At 36.4% G+C, this 16,122-nt stretch overlaps 2 protein-coding genes across 5 annotated transcripts; one reads left to right on the top strand and one right to left on the bottom strand.

Moving 5' to 3' along the window:
- Window positions 1–641: 641 nt before the first annotated feature.
- mRNA-cap (RNA guanylyltransferase and 5'-phosphatase mRNA capping enzyme) lies at window positions 642–4,493 on the bottom strand. 4 transcript variants are annotated; one of them, XM_090178186.1, is made up of 16 exons: window positions 4,454–4,493; window positions 3,955–4,131; window positions 3,778–3,887; window positions 3,615–3,718; window positions 3,472–3,560; window positions 3,339–3,414; window positions 3,241–3,271; window positions 3,072–3,180; window positions 2,901–3,004; window positions 2,492–2,833; window positions 2,190–2,426; window positions 2,055–2,126; window positions 1,898–1,998; window positions 1,482–1,548; window positions 999–1,122; window positions 642–934 (listed from the first exon to the last, which is right to left on the bottom strand). In XM_090178186.1, the coding sequence occupies exons 2-16, from the start codon at window positions 4,031–4,033 to the stop codon at window positions 792–794; spliced, it is 1,788 nt and encodes a 595-aa protein (XP_090034312.1). In that variant the 5' UTR covers window positions 4,034–4,131; window positions 4,454–4,493; the 3' UTR covers window positions 642–791. The 4 variants fall into 4 exon arrangements, with proteins under 4 accessions (XP_090034312.1, XP_090034311.1, XP_090034313.1 ...); XM_090178185.1 differs by lacking the exon at window positions 4,454–4,493 and adding an exon at window positions 4,398–4,447; XM_090178187.1 differs by lacking the exon at window positions 4,454–4,493 and adding an exon at window positions 4,217–4,235.
- A 9,338-nt stretch (window positions 4,494–13,831) lies between these two features.
- Window positions 13,832–15,865, top strand: LOC149940876 (receptor-binding cancer antigen expressed on SiSo cells). Its single transcript, XM_090179966.1, has 4 exons — window positions 13,832–14,760; window positions 14,828–15,031; window positions 15,110–15,205; window positions 15,271–15,865. The coding sequence occupies exons 1-4, from the start codon at window positions 14,602–14,604 to the stop codon at window positions 15,481–15,483; spliced, it is 672 nt and encodes a 223-aa protein (XP_090036092.1). The 5' UTR covers window positions 13,832–14,601; the 3' UTR covers window positions 15,484–15,865.
- Window positions 15,866–16,122: the final 257 nt, after the last annotated feature.

The following is a 16,122-nucleotide window of genomic DNA, read 5'->3' as shown; positions in this document are numbered from 1 at the left end:
TAATAAAGTTTTACGCGTTTTTTTCAAGGTACGGGCTCACACGACGCGACGCTTTGAAGTAGAAAAAAATGTCTTTTCTAAATGACGTCATTTACTACATGTATTCCTAGACCGATTGTGTCACAGGCGGTAGTTCGTGGAACTCCGCGTTCGCAAATCGCATTTTGATCTTAGTAATTTTCTCCACCAACTTCCCCTAAAGAAAGCACCGCGATAGTCTCCTCATTCGTGAGAAAAGTTAAAGTCGCTGGTTACGTTGTGTTTCGAAATTTACGTCACAGAAATTACTCTCTCGGTTTTAGACGCCATCTCGAAAAATTTATCCCTAACTACTGTAACTTGCTTTGCCTTAAAATTTATCTAAGTAAAACCCCGCCCACACGGACGGCGAATATCTAGATTTCATGCAAATTAGGTTAGAAGCTTCGCGCGTCATGATAATCTGGCCCATTTCGTTATATCGGAAACTTTAGTTATACTTTTAAAGATTATATACTGTTGTTACTATTAAATTCCTAACAATTAACCTGTATTTTAAACTTTCTTCACGTAGTTATCACCAATTATTGGAGCCTATACAAATCACTCCTAACGCCTACTATCAAATTAATTTTCAAAATACCATTAATTTCTGCAAACAGTAAAATTTAAATATAATCATTCAATATTTATATTTAATCAAATAATTAAAACACAACATACACATACTACTAAAACAACCCACAGCAAAATATGTACAAAAATTTACAATTGTGGTACTAGCATTTGATAAATACCCCGTTAAGTATTAGTTACGTATGTAGCCTCTTATTTGGTGGAAGAGGCTGCCGAAATTCGCTATTGTTCGATGGTCTTTTGCGATTCCCATGATACTGATTTATGACATATAGGAGTTTCACATCCGTTACAGGATTTTGGATACTTTCGCATACAGCTGGTTGGAAAATAAGTAAAATCTCATAAAGGCTGTATAAGAGTGTTTATAGTTGTCAACGTACAAATGGCAGTTTTATAGCTGTTTGGAAATGATTTGTCAGTTCTTTCCCGCATAAACTTCCATTGACCCTCTTCGAATTTACATTCAATTATTTTGTTATGGTACTGCTTAAGATCTTTCGTGACCTGAAATTGAAAACCAGATCAAAAATTTGATTTTTATTGACAATGGAATCATATAATCAGCTAGGCTAATACCCAAGGCACCACCTTAGGCCCATTTCATCAAGCGACTTTTGAAGTCATTAGTTCAGGTGGCCGGGTTACAATGAGTAGGAGGGTGGTGGCAAGCCCTTCAAGCCACACGAGCCAACAGCTCCCTACACTAACTATTACCGTTAACCTCAACAAGTTTTTATGGAAGGAGAAACCGAAGAGTTTGGGGGAAAAACCCTTAAACCAGTGGGGAGAGAACTTGCAAACTCAACACAGAAGGAGTTGTTCGGAGTTTTCACCCAGAAAGAAAAAGGTTCCAAAATCCTTACTTTGATTTGAGAAAATGGTTGATCTAATGATCCTACGTATAATAATCCTTTCTTTTCACGGAGCATTCTAAAATTCCAGAGAACACTTTGAGTAAGACTGTCTTACTTAAGAAAGACATAGCGTTTTCCATTGAAACCACTCCGAGAGCAACCCAATTTTGTCTGCTATCTTCCGAAAGTCAAGCGAAAGTGTATAAAGTTCGTATTCCATTGGTGATCCCAGCAATCTGAAAATTTGACTCAGTCTGGAGAGATGGGGCAACTCTGATCAATCAGCAAGGGAGCAACAGGGTCAATGGAAAACTTGAATCCGTCTCTGAGCTGCTCCTTTTCCCCCAATGAAATTGTTTCGTTTTTCGGAGCGATTGGAGGCCGCTCATAGAAGCCCAATGGAAAACACTATCAGTCCAACTTACCCAGGACGCTCTTCAACAGTGATAATCAATTTAAAATCCACTGAATTCAAGGTGGGTGGTTTCCATTTCAAAACAGCCGGGGATTGTCCGCATTGGTATGCCTAAAATTAAATTTAGTTACCACGCATTATCACAATGAATCACGAGAACAATTTACATCAGGAACAGGTTGAAATATTAAGCCATCAACTTCATGAGGCAGGCTTTTAGTAAATTCAGGAGACAGAAGCTGAAAAAAGGTAAGATTATCAATCAAATTAAGTAATAGGTGGTGGTAAAATGAAATATTCACTGTAGTTGCGCATTGGGCATCCCAAAAATCTTTTCTACGGACACTGAAAGGCTCTTTAGCTTTGTCAATGAGGCCCGACTGCATTCCACTATGCCTAGGCTCAATTATTTCTTTCGTTATACACAACAAACGACGATTAAAGTCAGTTCCACCAACATCAATTCCTTCAAATTTAATAATATCATACACCAAGTAACGTGGAACATCTTTTCCTTCAACTTTATCAATGATCATTTCCTGAAAATGAGACGTTATAATATTTAATATTTATATCGAAAAATGATTGAGGAAAAGAGCCATACTCCATCTAACAAAGTACGATCCAAATGTTGATCTGAAAATTTTCTTCTAGGAAATCTCAAACCGGAAACTTGGAAAACAGCGTTATCCCTATCTACAAAATAAACTTCACTTTTTCCATCGATAAGCATCATGTATCGTGTTCCATCCGCTTTCCAGCTGACTTTGTATGGTTTTTCAGTAAGCATTCGGAGATTATTGTTATCCATTGAGACTGGTTGACTGCCGGGAAACCCTGTGCTTCCCCAGTTGCACATTTCCTGGCATTTTCTCTGGATATTAAGAAGCTTAGGTTGCGTTAAGACTGGGGTGATACCAGGAACTCCTTCCATAAATGTGGGGTTCTGAATACGAAGAAATATCTACATATAAGATCATTTAATTCATTACAAATTAACAAAGTAAAGATACCTTTTTAGAGAATTCTCTTCTCCTCTTCTTCAGACTCTTCATATCTTTGGAGCTGCTTCCACCATTTATTTCCTTTCCATCATCATCTACAGAGTCATCATATTCTAATATTGGAGAGAAACACAATTAAACGTGCTTATTTTACAAAAAATAATAAGTAGTGATACTAGCCTTTACACCAATCTGGAAGCTCCGGAGGACCTGGAGCATCTGCTGGATCTCCGAATCTTTCAAACAATTGGCGCAAATAATCTCCTTTATAGATACCAGGTGGCCTAAACTATAAACCATGCACGAATTAGCTCCGAAACCGAGTTGGCTTTAGGATAATGTAAAATACCCTTGCAAAACATTCAACAGCAGCATCAACTCTAAAATTGAAAAGCAATTACATCAACAGTTTGCCAAAAATACTTTAATTAATTTAATAATAGTTACCCCCAATTGAGTACTTCAACTAAATAAGCAATTATTAAAAAACCAGTTCGATTGAAACCATGAGTACAGTGAACCCCTGTAAATAATGAACTATCAATAATATGAACTATATCGCAATGATGCGATTAAATACCTATAATTTCTAGAGGGTGAGTCGATTTGAAGTTATGACAAAGACGAATGAAAGTTTCAGTTTGTTCAATAGAAGGACATTCACCATGTCTGTAAAATCATTAATTTCAAAAGGTGATGAGAATTCTAAACATTTTAACTAACCCTCGGCATTGAAGCTTCATATATTTTATTCCTTTATCTTCAACAAATTTCTTGTCATAGAAACGGTTTGTATTTGTCAAGTCTATCCACAATCCCATTTTGAGCTTAAAAGTATTTTTTTGAACATAAAAATCACAAAATAAATGATTAAATACTTATTTACTTTTTGACTCTGAAGCGATGCTAAAAGAAGTGAAGGAGGGAATCTATTAGCTTCGGGTACTTCATTATTGTAATTTTCACTTAGAGGAGTTTTGAAAGGTAAAAATATATCTGGAAAATACATTGAGGTAAGAATCTGTGTATAGGATACACAGTTATAGCTATTCAGTTTACTAACCAGCAATGAGTTGTCCTTTCCTTGGGCATTCAAGCCATCTAGGTGGAATGGAACTATTTTTATTGTGGTTATCACCCATTGTATTAGATTAGATATATCCAAAATATTTCCACCAATGGCTCAGAATGGCTTGCTAGTAACCATTATTGTAATCAAATTAATGAAAATTTCATGTCCCTATAAAAAAGATGAGCACACTCCATTACCACTGTTAATTTACCAATCAGTCCCTAACCTTGGATTAATTAATCCAAGCCCTAACCGTCATCAAAATCAATCTTAACATTATAATCAAGGCTTAGGGTAATGTTAGGCCTATAGGTAGAACATCACTCAATGTCTACTAACAATGTTTAACAATTATTGTAATGCCAATCGCAAAGAAAAATGAAGCGTATAATACAAAATATAGAAATTATTGTAGAATTGAAATTTAAAATTACGTTTCTGTTATCGAAAGGACCACTGAAATTACTGTTTTGAGTAAAATAAGTTTTACCATGGTTTTACTTCTTCCTAGCGTTGCCAGATCCTGAAACTCAAATCAACAGGGCCAGGAAATTCTCGATTTCAGAAAAAAAAACAGCGGTAAATTTGAAGTTTGTAGGAATATTGGTTTAAACATATGTAACATAATTACTCATAAGTATGCTACTGTACCTTAATTCCATTCAAAAATCTTGACTAACGATTTGTTTCACCACGAACCAGTAAAAAGGTGGACTACGTTAGATTTTAACCTTTTTATTCTTCCTAGTAATTTTGGGAGTCACACTTTTGGCTAGTAACATATTTATTTAAGCCAATGGAAAACCTCTAAATTGAAAATGAATTTTTTGCGTCGGAATTTTAGTCAGCCCAATGTAGCCTTATAGACCCATGATGAAAGTTGCGGGGGCGAAAATTAACATTTTTACCTGGCAACTCAGCATTTGGACGGAACATCCGTTTCCTTACTTCCGCCTGTATATTTCAATGGCGGTCATGTGGTTCAAAACGTCACAAACAGGATGTTGCGTCCAGAAGTCTCACTTAAGCCTCGTCTGCGGCCCCTCTTTTGTTATGGGTCTATTGAAATTTATAAACTCGCTCGGTTTGTGTGGATGAAGTTAAATTATGAGTAATTTAGAAAAATAAAAGGTTGGGGAAAATGACCAATAAGTGATCGCTTTCCGAAAATGGAACAAGTCGTCGAAGTGGGATATTCCACCAGCGTTATTAAAACCCATATCAAGCCTAGAAGAGTTAGGCCTAGGCTCAAAAGAATCTGCAAAGACTCCAACCTTGTAGATGCGCCAGAAAAGCTCAACCTGAATTTCAACTATTTTTCACAATAAACCTGCTTCTTTTATATGACAATGCAAATTTATTTTAGAACGTGAGTCTCAGAGAACTTCATTATTGGCAAATTAATTACATTAACAGAACTTAACACTATATTGTAGTTCATTTTAGCTCCTAAGCGGCTAAGCCTTGGTTGTTCAAACCGGTTTGTTTACTAAAATAATGGCCGTCGGTTTATCCACGGCCAACTTTGATCACGCGCTGTTCGCGCTACTACGGCCAACACATTCGTCGAAATTCCGCGAGCAAGGATTTTCCCCCTATAAACTGTACTATAATGTGTAGGAGGTCAGCGCCACGCTCGGTTGTTATATTGTCTTCAATGTAAAAACTATACTAAAAATAATAATCCGCTAGGGGCGCTGACGTCATACACATCTTTTGCTCATAGGTTAACACAGAAACGTCAACGAATGAGATGGCCGCTGTAGCGCGAGAGATGCGCGAGAAATCAAAGTTGGCCGTGGTTTATCAGACCAAAGATAATTTAAACTCGAACCATGGAGGAAGCACGTGACTGAAGTGACTGATACTGCGTTCAGTCACGGCCAACTTTGATTTCTCGCGCATCTCTCGCGCTACAGCGGCCATCTCATTCGTTGACGTTTCTGTGTTAAACGACAAAACTGGTAAAAAAGACCGTATATTTAATAAAAATAAATCGCAGTACTTCAAATCTTGTACCGCCTTGAAGGCATATTTTGCCGAAGTACTGCGATTTATTTTTATTAAATATACGGTCTTTTTTACCAGTTTTGTCGTTTAATTCTTATATATTGACCGTTGGTGGCCTCCTACTTTTGTTTCTGTGTTAACCTATGAGCAAAAGATGTGTATGACGTCAGCGCTCCTAGCGGATTATTTTTTTTAGTATAGTTTTTACATTGAAGACAATATAACCACCGAGCGTGGCGCTGAACTCCTACACATTATAGTACAGTTTATAGGGGGAAAATCCTTGCTCGCGGAATTTCGACGAATGTGTTGGCCGTAGTAGCGCAAACAGCGCGTGATCAAAGTTGGCCGTGCTCTGCCGAACGGCGGAGCAGAGGTGGGCAAAAAGTTGCGAGCGTTCGGAAAAATGAGCATATAGAGTTTTAAACACGGCTTGCTCAAGTGAGCGAGTACTCAAGGCAAACGAGTTTATTTTCTCTATCTCTAATTGAGCAGCCTCTGGGCGAGCGCCGAATAGTTCGCTCCGGCGTTGATGGCTGACGGCGCGCTGAGGGAGATTCCCCCCTCGACGGGTTAGTTCCCTCACTTTTAAGCGCTCACCGCGCGCTGAGCGAGATCTCCCGATCGTCGGAATAGCCCCCTCACTTTTAAGCGACGCGTTAGTACCCTCAGTAGAAAGCGCTGACGCAGCGTTGAGGGAAAATTACCGAGAGAAGGAATAGTTCGCTCAGATTTGAGCGCTAGCTACGCGCGGATTTTGATCACGGTGAGCGACGGTAAAGTTCGTTTACGCAAATCGCTCACAGCGCGGCGAGCAAAAATTTCAAAAATTAAACATTAAACTATTACTCGGCTATGGGTTTATTATTTACTTTTTTTATTAATAAAATGAAGGGTACTCTAAACGTCGGGAGTTAATGATATCTCCGATTGAATAAAATTCAAAGGTTCTTCCGAATTTATCCAACGATAAACTAGACTGCAAATATTCCGTTTAGTGTTAAAAGAGCTTTATTAAATATTAAAAGCCACAAATTATAACAATAGGCGCTGGTATACATTCTTTTGGTCTTGACAAACTTGGCAGGTGAAATGGGCTACGCGGTACGCGTTTCTTCATTTTTAGGGGATTGTGGCTCGCGCTACTTTAAAGGAAAATATTAGCGCGCTCTCAACTTAAATTAATGATCGGTACCATAAAAACAAGTGGACATTTACTAACCCCTAATCCAACTCATTTGTAAATCTCCAGAATTTAATAGACAGTTTTAGCAACTACCTACAGGGGCGGTGCCAGAAGATTCTTTGGTGTAGGCTAATAATGTTTATCATTTGTGGGCCCCCTGTTCCTCAATATTGGACTTATAATTCAATTTTGCAAATTCAGGTAATTTATTTATTATTTGATATTAGTGCGGTTTTTAAAATTTTACAGTATTAACTATCATCACATATTTTATTTGAATTTAAAAATCGACTTGATGTGGCCCCGTCAGATCGATTTGTGGGCCCCTATTTGAACACAAAAGTAGGCTATAGCTCGTGTTGCCTACCCCTAACGCCGCTCCTGACTACCTACACCGGGATTTTATTCACAGTGAACGACGACAGAGTTCGTTTACGGTAAATCGCGAAGAGCAAACATTTCAAAAATTAAACTTCACATTTGACGGTATGAACAAGTTAATAATAAGATTATTTTTAATGTATATGTAAAATATAATACAATATCTTTGCATATAACCATCTTCGATTTTGTCCATTGTTTATGACATCGACAAAAATAACCATATCATCAAATGATCAAGCTAATTGCGAAGATTCACGGTTTTTAAATAATATTTTTTTTCAGAAAAAAAGGGAGGGGTTGGAATTAATATAATGGCCAGCCTGTGCCAATATTAAAACTGTTTTAGTTCCAAATTGAGGTAACTCGATTTACGCGAATTTTCTTTTTTGCCGTTTTTCAAACTTCCTTTACACTAAAAATATAAATATTACAAATAGCGGCCAATGTATAGTTACAAAGTTATCGATTATTTTCCATTTTTAAAAAGCATTACGTTATAATTTTTTTTCCAATTTAAATAATATTTTTTAGACACCTGATTTTGAAACTAATAGCGTTCTTTTCGTTTTTATTTCACACCGAATTTTAGAAATAATAAAAATGTTTGAATAATTCTAATGTCTAGTTTGTGCGGGTAACAAAAATCAACAGTGAAGAAGCTGTCAACGATCACCGTCAAGCTCAGCATGTGGGGAGTGGGGACCCGCTGGCTGCCGGTGAGTATGAACAAGGAATAAGGAGGGTGGCATTATCAAGGTAACCTATTTAAAGTTACTATAGACAGTAGGGCGGAGACACCAACTGAGTCTAAGCGGACGAATTTTCGTGAAAATTGTTTTTTCTCCCTAATGCTTTTCCAACGGGAATTTGTTTTCCTAACTGTGTTGCAATTCGGAGACTTTTTAATAATTTTAGTGTTTGTACTCAACTTTGAATTTTTCATATGATTTTTAGTAAGTTTCCAGGTTTTATTTAAGACTACTTTCATAATTTTCCCTTAATTATTTCGCTCGTAATCTACTTTTAAAATCGACGAAAATTTTAAGGCGAGGAAATGAATTCCCCGCCTTTGGGACCCAAAGATAATTTAAACTCGTACCCTAGATTCGAAATCACTGTCTCGCGCGTTGCCGATAGCTTTTACCCACTTCCCGCGGGAACTCAGAAAAAATTCGCTCCATGGTTGGCGCCTTACCGCAGCCGAATAATGGAACCCGATTTTTCTGAGGTCACATGCCGGAAAAGGGTAAACGCTTCGTAACAAAACCGTCAATGGGAAAGCTCTCAGTATTCGAATCTAGGGTACGAGTTTAAATTATCTTTGATCAGACGTAGAGCTAATTATACGACGGCATAATCGGCATTTGAGATTCGATGACGTCAAATATTACATCATCACGTGAGCGCGTGCAGGGCGCTGTGATCGAGTTTAATGTTTTTTTAAATATGGTAGACTGTTTCTTTACTCTTAAAGATTTTTCTCTTATATGCAAACGTTTTGGATAACTATTGCGTTGTTTGTTGTTATGGCTCCTCGATGTTTCATTTCCACATGTAGAAAACGATTTGAGGTGGACGGTAATGTGTCGTTGTACAGGTAAAAGTTATAAACGGCGGGCTTTCAAATTGATGATTTGGTAAAAGTTACTTCAGGAAGTTCAGTGAGCCTAGTGGAACAACATCTCAGGACTATAATTACTGCAATATCCGTTTTTTTAAACACTTTATTTAACATTGTAAATATCGGTCTTCGTTGAGTACTATCTCTTATGTTGTTTAACAGTGGAATGTTGAATTTAAGCAGAGTGCGAGACATTTATCTTGGCTAAGCTTCTAAGAGAAAAAGCATATTATTAAATAGAAGGTAAAGTTTTGAAAAATAAGACAATTATCAGTACGATTGTTGCTGTTTAATTCAATGACTGTCGTCAATTCGTCATAAGTGTCATTCTTTAGTGTAATGTATTTTTTCTGGGATATAATTACTCTTTCATAAGGTTTTTGTTTATCTAAGTTTCTACAAACATAATAATAAATATAATATTACTTACTGTAAATGTGAAATAACCTTTAAATACAAAGGTTAATACTAAAGACCTTCAGTCACTGCTTCTCCCAAAACTGCCATTGACATTGCCACTTTGCCAGCTATTTTAAAAGTTGGGCCTATGTCAGGCCTAGGCTTAAATATTTTCAAAGCGAACCTAAACGAAATCTTATTTATCTTCCTCACAATGACATTTAAATATTCCTTATAATAAGTAAATATGAAAACAAAACTAAAAGTTCAAAAAATCTTAACACTATTATTAAATAAAAATCCAAAAACGTTGAAGTGGTTCATTTGAACAATTCCAGCAAAAACCTATGGGAATTCTGCGGGCTTGGATCGGACAGTGTTGGAAATAAGCTTTTTAAAAGTACTGGTCAATGTGACCACTATACCCCCTACTTAAAAATAAATTAATTGGTCATGACCACCCTTTTCTGCCCCACCTCTCTACCCCCTTTTATTTTACCTTTGGAAGTGAATTGTTAATAGCGATTAGGAACTATAATGAGTTTTATTTATCACAAACCAAAGAGCTTTGATATTTATCACATTTCTTAAGGAACTTTAAAAAATATTTCATCGGGGTAAGTACATTTGTTCGAATTTCATTCGTCCGAACCGCCGAAATAACAAATGTTTCAATTGTTCGAATTGGACAACTTGTTTGTTTCATTCGTCCGAATCGGTAGCATCACTTGTCCGAATTCTGTCGCTAAATTAGTATTTCCCATTGCTGTTTTTTTATTATGTCTAATCATTTTATTCTATTATGTCCGATATAGTAAGTGGGAATTGCGTTGAATGTTGTGGATATTTTAGGTTAGGTTAGGTTAGGTTCACGTTAATGTTACTATTTTCTTATATTAACAATATTTAAAAAAACAACCGATTCCTAATGTTCGAAAAAACGGACAAACGATTATTCGAACAAATGAAATTCGCCAGTAAAGTTAACATAAATGGAACGACTAAATCACCAACAAAGGTTGTGATAAATTTTTCTGGCAAATGAAATACGTTTTCGGACATACGATCCTGTTTTTCGGCATTCGGATATTTGTACCACCGTTCGGACGAATGAAATTCGAACAAATATACCCAAATCATTTCATCATCTTCTTGTTCTTCGAATAAAAACAGTTTTACTCCTTTTTGTTTGTAAAAGTCATAAAGAAATTACAATGTCTTCTATGCTTATTTTCTTAAACATATTCTTAATGATTGATCTAGATGTTTCGCATTTAGTTCGACGAATCTGACTGATTGTAGCGGAAGACCGTCATATTGCATTACTGCCAGATGCCACGAAATACGCTCAATTTAGGAGTAAAAATCCGCAATTTCATTGGCTGTGAGAAACTGAAAGCGCAACGCTTTTATCATTTTCTCTTTTCGGTATAGAATTATATTTTTAATTAAAAATAAACTGGCCATTATGACCAGTGAACCCCACAGATTCCATTTAATTTACTGGTCATAGCCCAAAATAAACTGGTCTTTGACCGACGCCACCGCCTTATTTCTAACACTGGGATCGGATGGATCCTGTAAAAATCGTCTGAACTTCTACTATTTTTAACCGCCATGTTATGGCGCTAGCGGCTTGCCGTAGTCAATGAATGGCCGCTGATTGGCTGAAGCTTAAGCAAAGACTATATAATCATTAGTCGTTGCTACAAAATGTCTTGGTGTCAGGTTCTCCCGTAGATTGCAGCATTCTAGGTAGGAGTATAAGATTTCTATGAGTTTCCCCCAACCTAAGTAGGCTATTGTGTTTATTGCTAAACGTTCCCCTTCGATTACTATTGTTACATATTTTGTTATTTTTAGTATTATTTTTAGTTGGTTGCCAACTATCTTACAGGAAATTAGGAACTCTGAACGATTCGACTCAATTTAGGAAGAGCCTTCAAAGTTGGCGGAGTCCGTTTTATCCCCGGTACCGGATCGCAACCATAGAAATCGGATAACAAACTAGACCGATTTTTGAAATTTTGTCGCGTGGTCCGATTAGAACTTTTAAAAAACCCTGCCTTCGGCCCATGCTTTTCGTTTGGCTGGCGACGAAAGTTACGCCATCTGCGTCACACTGGTGAACTAACACTCTATTTCGCCTAAGATTAAATGGCCGACTTTAGCTCGACGGTAACGCGGTTTTTTTTACATCTTTAAAGCGACTTATGTTTAGTAAAAGTTGAAGAATGGCTCAAAATTTCGTAATTAAATCATGTAAGAGTAAATACACAAAAGAAAACATCTTTTCACAGGTTAGTGTTATAATTAGTTTTCTTTTTACCATAATTTCCAATCGCTAAGAACGCACTAGAAAACGCGTTTCTTTCAAATCATAGAAAGCTAGTTTTTTTTAAATAAAAATGAAGAATGGTTAATTAAATATTTTATCAGTAATTACTCAAACAAAACATATCTTTTCACAGGTTACTGTTAGAAATAGTTGTTTTACCCGCAATGATTACGATGGAAACCGGTGCACAGTAATTGTTTATCGCGAATATCTACGTTAGTGTTGTATGTACGGCTATAAACCCAATTACGAACATTAGGGCCCAGCTATTTCCTTCAAAAAATGTTCTATGAACATTTTACATACTTAAAACGCGCCCGCCGCTCTTCATGCAACCAAAGATAATTTAAACTCGTACCCTAGATTCGAAATCACTGTCTCGCGCAGTGCCGATAGCGTTTACCCACTTCCCGCGGGAACTCAGAAACAATTCGCTCCATGGTTGGCGCCTTACCGCAGCCGAATAATGGAACCCGATTTTTCTGAGGTCACGTGCCGGAAAAGGGTAAACGCGTCGTAACAAAACCGTCAATGGGAAAGCTCTCAGTATTCGAATTTAGGGTACGAGTTTAAATTATCTTTGATGTAACCGCGTTTAAAATTTACCACCCAACTAACTCTAGTTATTTATGCAATTTTATGCAATAAATCTCTTGAAAATGAAGCTATTGTGAAGGTTGTGTGAGATAAAATGATGGGAAAGTCGGAATAATGGGTCACTTCAATTTAAGTTCATATTTACTGCCGTAATAAGCCTGAAATTTATCGTAATTGAAAACGGGGCTTTAGTGTTTTCAATTACGATATTTTTCAGGCTTTTCGCTTTTGCTTTTTTGACGCGCTTTTATTTCAAAATAAGCCTATATCCAATCGATTTAGATATCTGCTTCTCGTGACAAAAAAGCCGATAGAGAAGCTTCTCGTGGTTGGTTTTGACGCAAAAGCGTGATTTTTGTTCAGAAAAATCGTGATTGAAAACGGGGCTTCGCAGGCTCTTACTGAGTTCCCGGCGGAAGTCGGAAAAAACTACCTCCATGGAGCTGGCAGGGCTACCGACATCTAGTTAAAACGTAAAGTGAAAATTGCGCTGTGGTTTTTGACTTTCGGTTTTCAAGATACCAGATATTTTTGCATTATATTGTTTTAAAACAATAATGGATCATGCCTGTAGCTCTAAAAATGTTTCTAAACGAAAGAAAACTAAAGGTGAGTAATATAATCTTGGGTTATCTATTGAAATTACTTATTTCTCACCCTGCTACAGAGTTGCCAGACGTACGATAATTATCGCACAGTGCGATAATTTATCAAAATTTTTAGGGCGTACTATAATTTTCATGGCGTACGATATCGTACCATTATTTCGATAATTCTGCCTCAACATACTATAATGTACGAAAATTTTTAGATTTTTTTAAAAACCTACGAACGATTTATATTTTATTATTCATTTATATAACTTTTCTACTTAAAAATGAATGATATACATTTTCTGTACGCGTAGTCCTGAGTGTGAGTTTGTTACTCCTAGCTATTACCGCATTTTTTAATACATTTTTAAACATATTAGGTTCAGTTAATAATGATAATAGACATTTTGTTTATTTCCCTGAAATAAAACTCCTGTAGTGCTTTAAAAAAAAGCATCTAAATTCAACGCATTTATGTATGAATTAAAATTTAGCGCTAAAAAGAAATGTTCGATAATTTTCCAGGAAAATCGATAATTTTTTGGCCTAGATACGATAATTTCAGATTTTCGATCTGGCAACGCTGCCCTGCTATGAAGCCCAATTTTACCGACTTCCGGCGCGAACTCAGTAAAACCAGAGAGGGTAAAGTAGCGAAGCGACTTTACCCTCTCTGGTAAAAGCCTCACGAGAAAACGCACAATCGAGAAACGCCGTGATTTCGAATCTTAGGGTACGTAGTTATATTATCTTTGGACATTCCAAGTCTATACATATATAGTGCCGGGACTCTTGAGTAGTGCCGTAATCCTGTAATCCCAAGCGTCTGGGAGGCAGAGTTTGTGGATGGCCGTGTGAGCAAAGATAATCTAGACTACGTACCCGGTGTGAGGACGACCACTAATCCCCCAACGGGTGGTTGTCATACTTCCGCCACAGGTGTCCCGTCCCTATCCCCAAGCAGGGCTCCTGCCCCAAGTATAGGCCGTAACACACATCTCACACCTGATTAATCAGATGGACAAGCGGACTGAATTGTCCCACCCGTCAGAATCGCTCATAACGAGTTAAAAAAAAATTATATATATCTATATAGTTTTCTGATATTATAAACTAAAACGATTTAATTTTGAGCATTTGTCAAAGTTGGCTGTGGAGCAATATGGCTGGATTTTGGCGAACTGGCCAAATTATTGAATAATGATTAATTATTTATGTTATAGGGACAAAATTGTAGTAATATTTAAATATAAGTCTGTCTGTTTATTAAATAAACTTTATGCCCAAAATAATATTAAGCTAGGATTTTAAGCAAAAAGTATCGTACATTATAGATTTATTTGTTAAGCCTGTACTTGGTATTTACTAGAGACTCATCAGCTCTAGATTCACTAGTAGATATTTAGTCATACCTTGAGTTGTGAGGTCTATGCTCCATAGCATGAATATATAACTAATGTTTTGGTCTTAAATTTAAAATAGCAGTTGGTAGTGTTAAATTTAAGGTAAAATGGAAATTGTCAAAGCTTTATTAGTAAGATTTGGTCACGTCATCCTTAATGTTATTGGAGTCCTACGTCGAGCTGCATGTTGCTTTCGGAAGCGGAGAAGGGCATCTGATGTTGGCCTTCCAATATCATCCAATGACTTGAAACAATCTTCAGCCCATGTATGTTTTGTATATATAACCTATCCTCAAACTTGTTATTCATACTGCTAATAATTGAATGTAAAAGAATTTAGCTCCAGAGCTTCAAAGCTGGGAATCATGGAATGAAAATGATGCCCCTTTATCTATTTTAATTGATCAAAAAAATACCTGTGTGAATCGTAATAGCTCCCAGAGGTCTGACAGATTATCCCTCTCTGAAGATAAAGAAGAAGAACTATATGATGACTTATTCAAAGAATTAACTCCAGCCATTTCCAAAACTAAAAAAGTACTTCCATTTGGAATATATTGCAGATAAATTCAAATTATCTCCCAAGTTTTATTGATTTATAAAATATTTCCAAAGTATGTTGTGAAGAAACTGGTTAATGATGAGCAAAGGTCAAGTTTCACGAATAGTTCAAGACTGGCTGTTGATCTCAAAGCTTCATTGGCACACGCTGTTAGTGTAAATTCTTTTTAACTATTTGAGATCTGCTTAAAAAATTACAATATAATTTTTTTTAGAGTTCTGAATTAGGAGTTATAGATGATAATGTGAAAACTTGGGAGGATGTTGCGGCTAGTGAAGAATTATGGGATAGTGAAGATGTTCTAAAAGCTCAAAAGCAGGCAGAGAGGGAAAAACGGTTAGCAGAGCATCAAAGGAGAAAATTAGACAAAGAGCACCAAAGAATTGGCAAACAAGAAAATATTCCAATTGCCACAAAGCTGAGTTGACATTGATATTAGGTAACTGAACAACTATAGGTGGCAATTCTCGAATCTGTGCCTTTCTTACAATCCTTTTTGTACGGAAAGGGATTAAAGCAAAATGTCAAACTTTATTCATTGAGTGTGATGCTACAAAACAATGAATTTTTCAAAGAAACTGTTTAACAATTGTAGGAAGCCCAATTTTAATTGTGGGTGGTTGATATTATGAGCAATGTTTTTTTTGGCAATATATAATTCCATTGTAAATTTTAACTAGTCCCCCATCTTCTCGCAGAGAAGCTGAGATTTGAATATATTAATTTAATCCCCATTTTCATAAGTAATAAAGCTAGACGAATCTGGTGTTACGCTTCCAGAAATCTTTTTATATGAAATCTTTTCCCATCATTTGACATACCAAATTTTGAGAGTAGGTGGGCAAGTTGATTCGAATGTGAAAATTTAAGAAGTGTAGTTATGATTTAATATCTGGGGGTATAACTAATTGGATAAAAATTTGTGTTTCACTTAAGGGATAAATCATTAAGGCTTTAAAATTTGGAGATACACTTACTGTAGGTAATTCAATTTGTTTATATTTATTTAGAAACTGCCAAGGCATGTACAAGGCCAAATTGAGACTAAATTTAGAGGCCCTCAGCA

This window comes from Leiobunum rupestre, chromosome 6 (genome assembly GCF_980474605.1).
Source record: "Leiobunum rupestre chromosome 6, qqLeiRupe1.1.hap1, whole genome shotgun sequence".
Classification (NCBI taxonomy): Eukaryota; Metazoa; Arthropoda; class Arachnida; order Opiliones; family Sclerosomatidae; genus Leiobunum; species Leiobunum rupestre.
The sequence above is the reverse complement of the archived record's forward strand: the minus strand, read 5'-3'. Positions and strand labels throughout refer to the sequence as shown.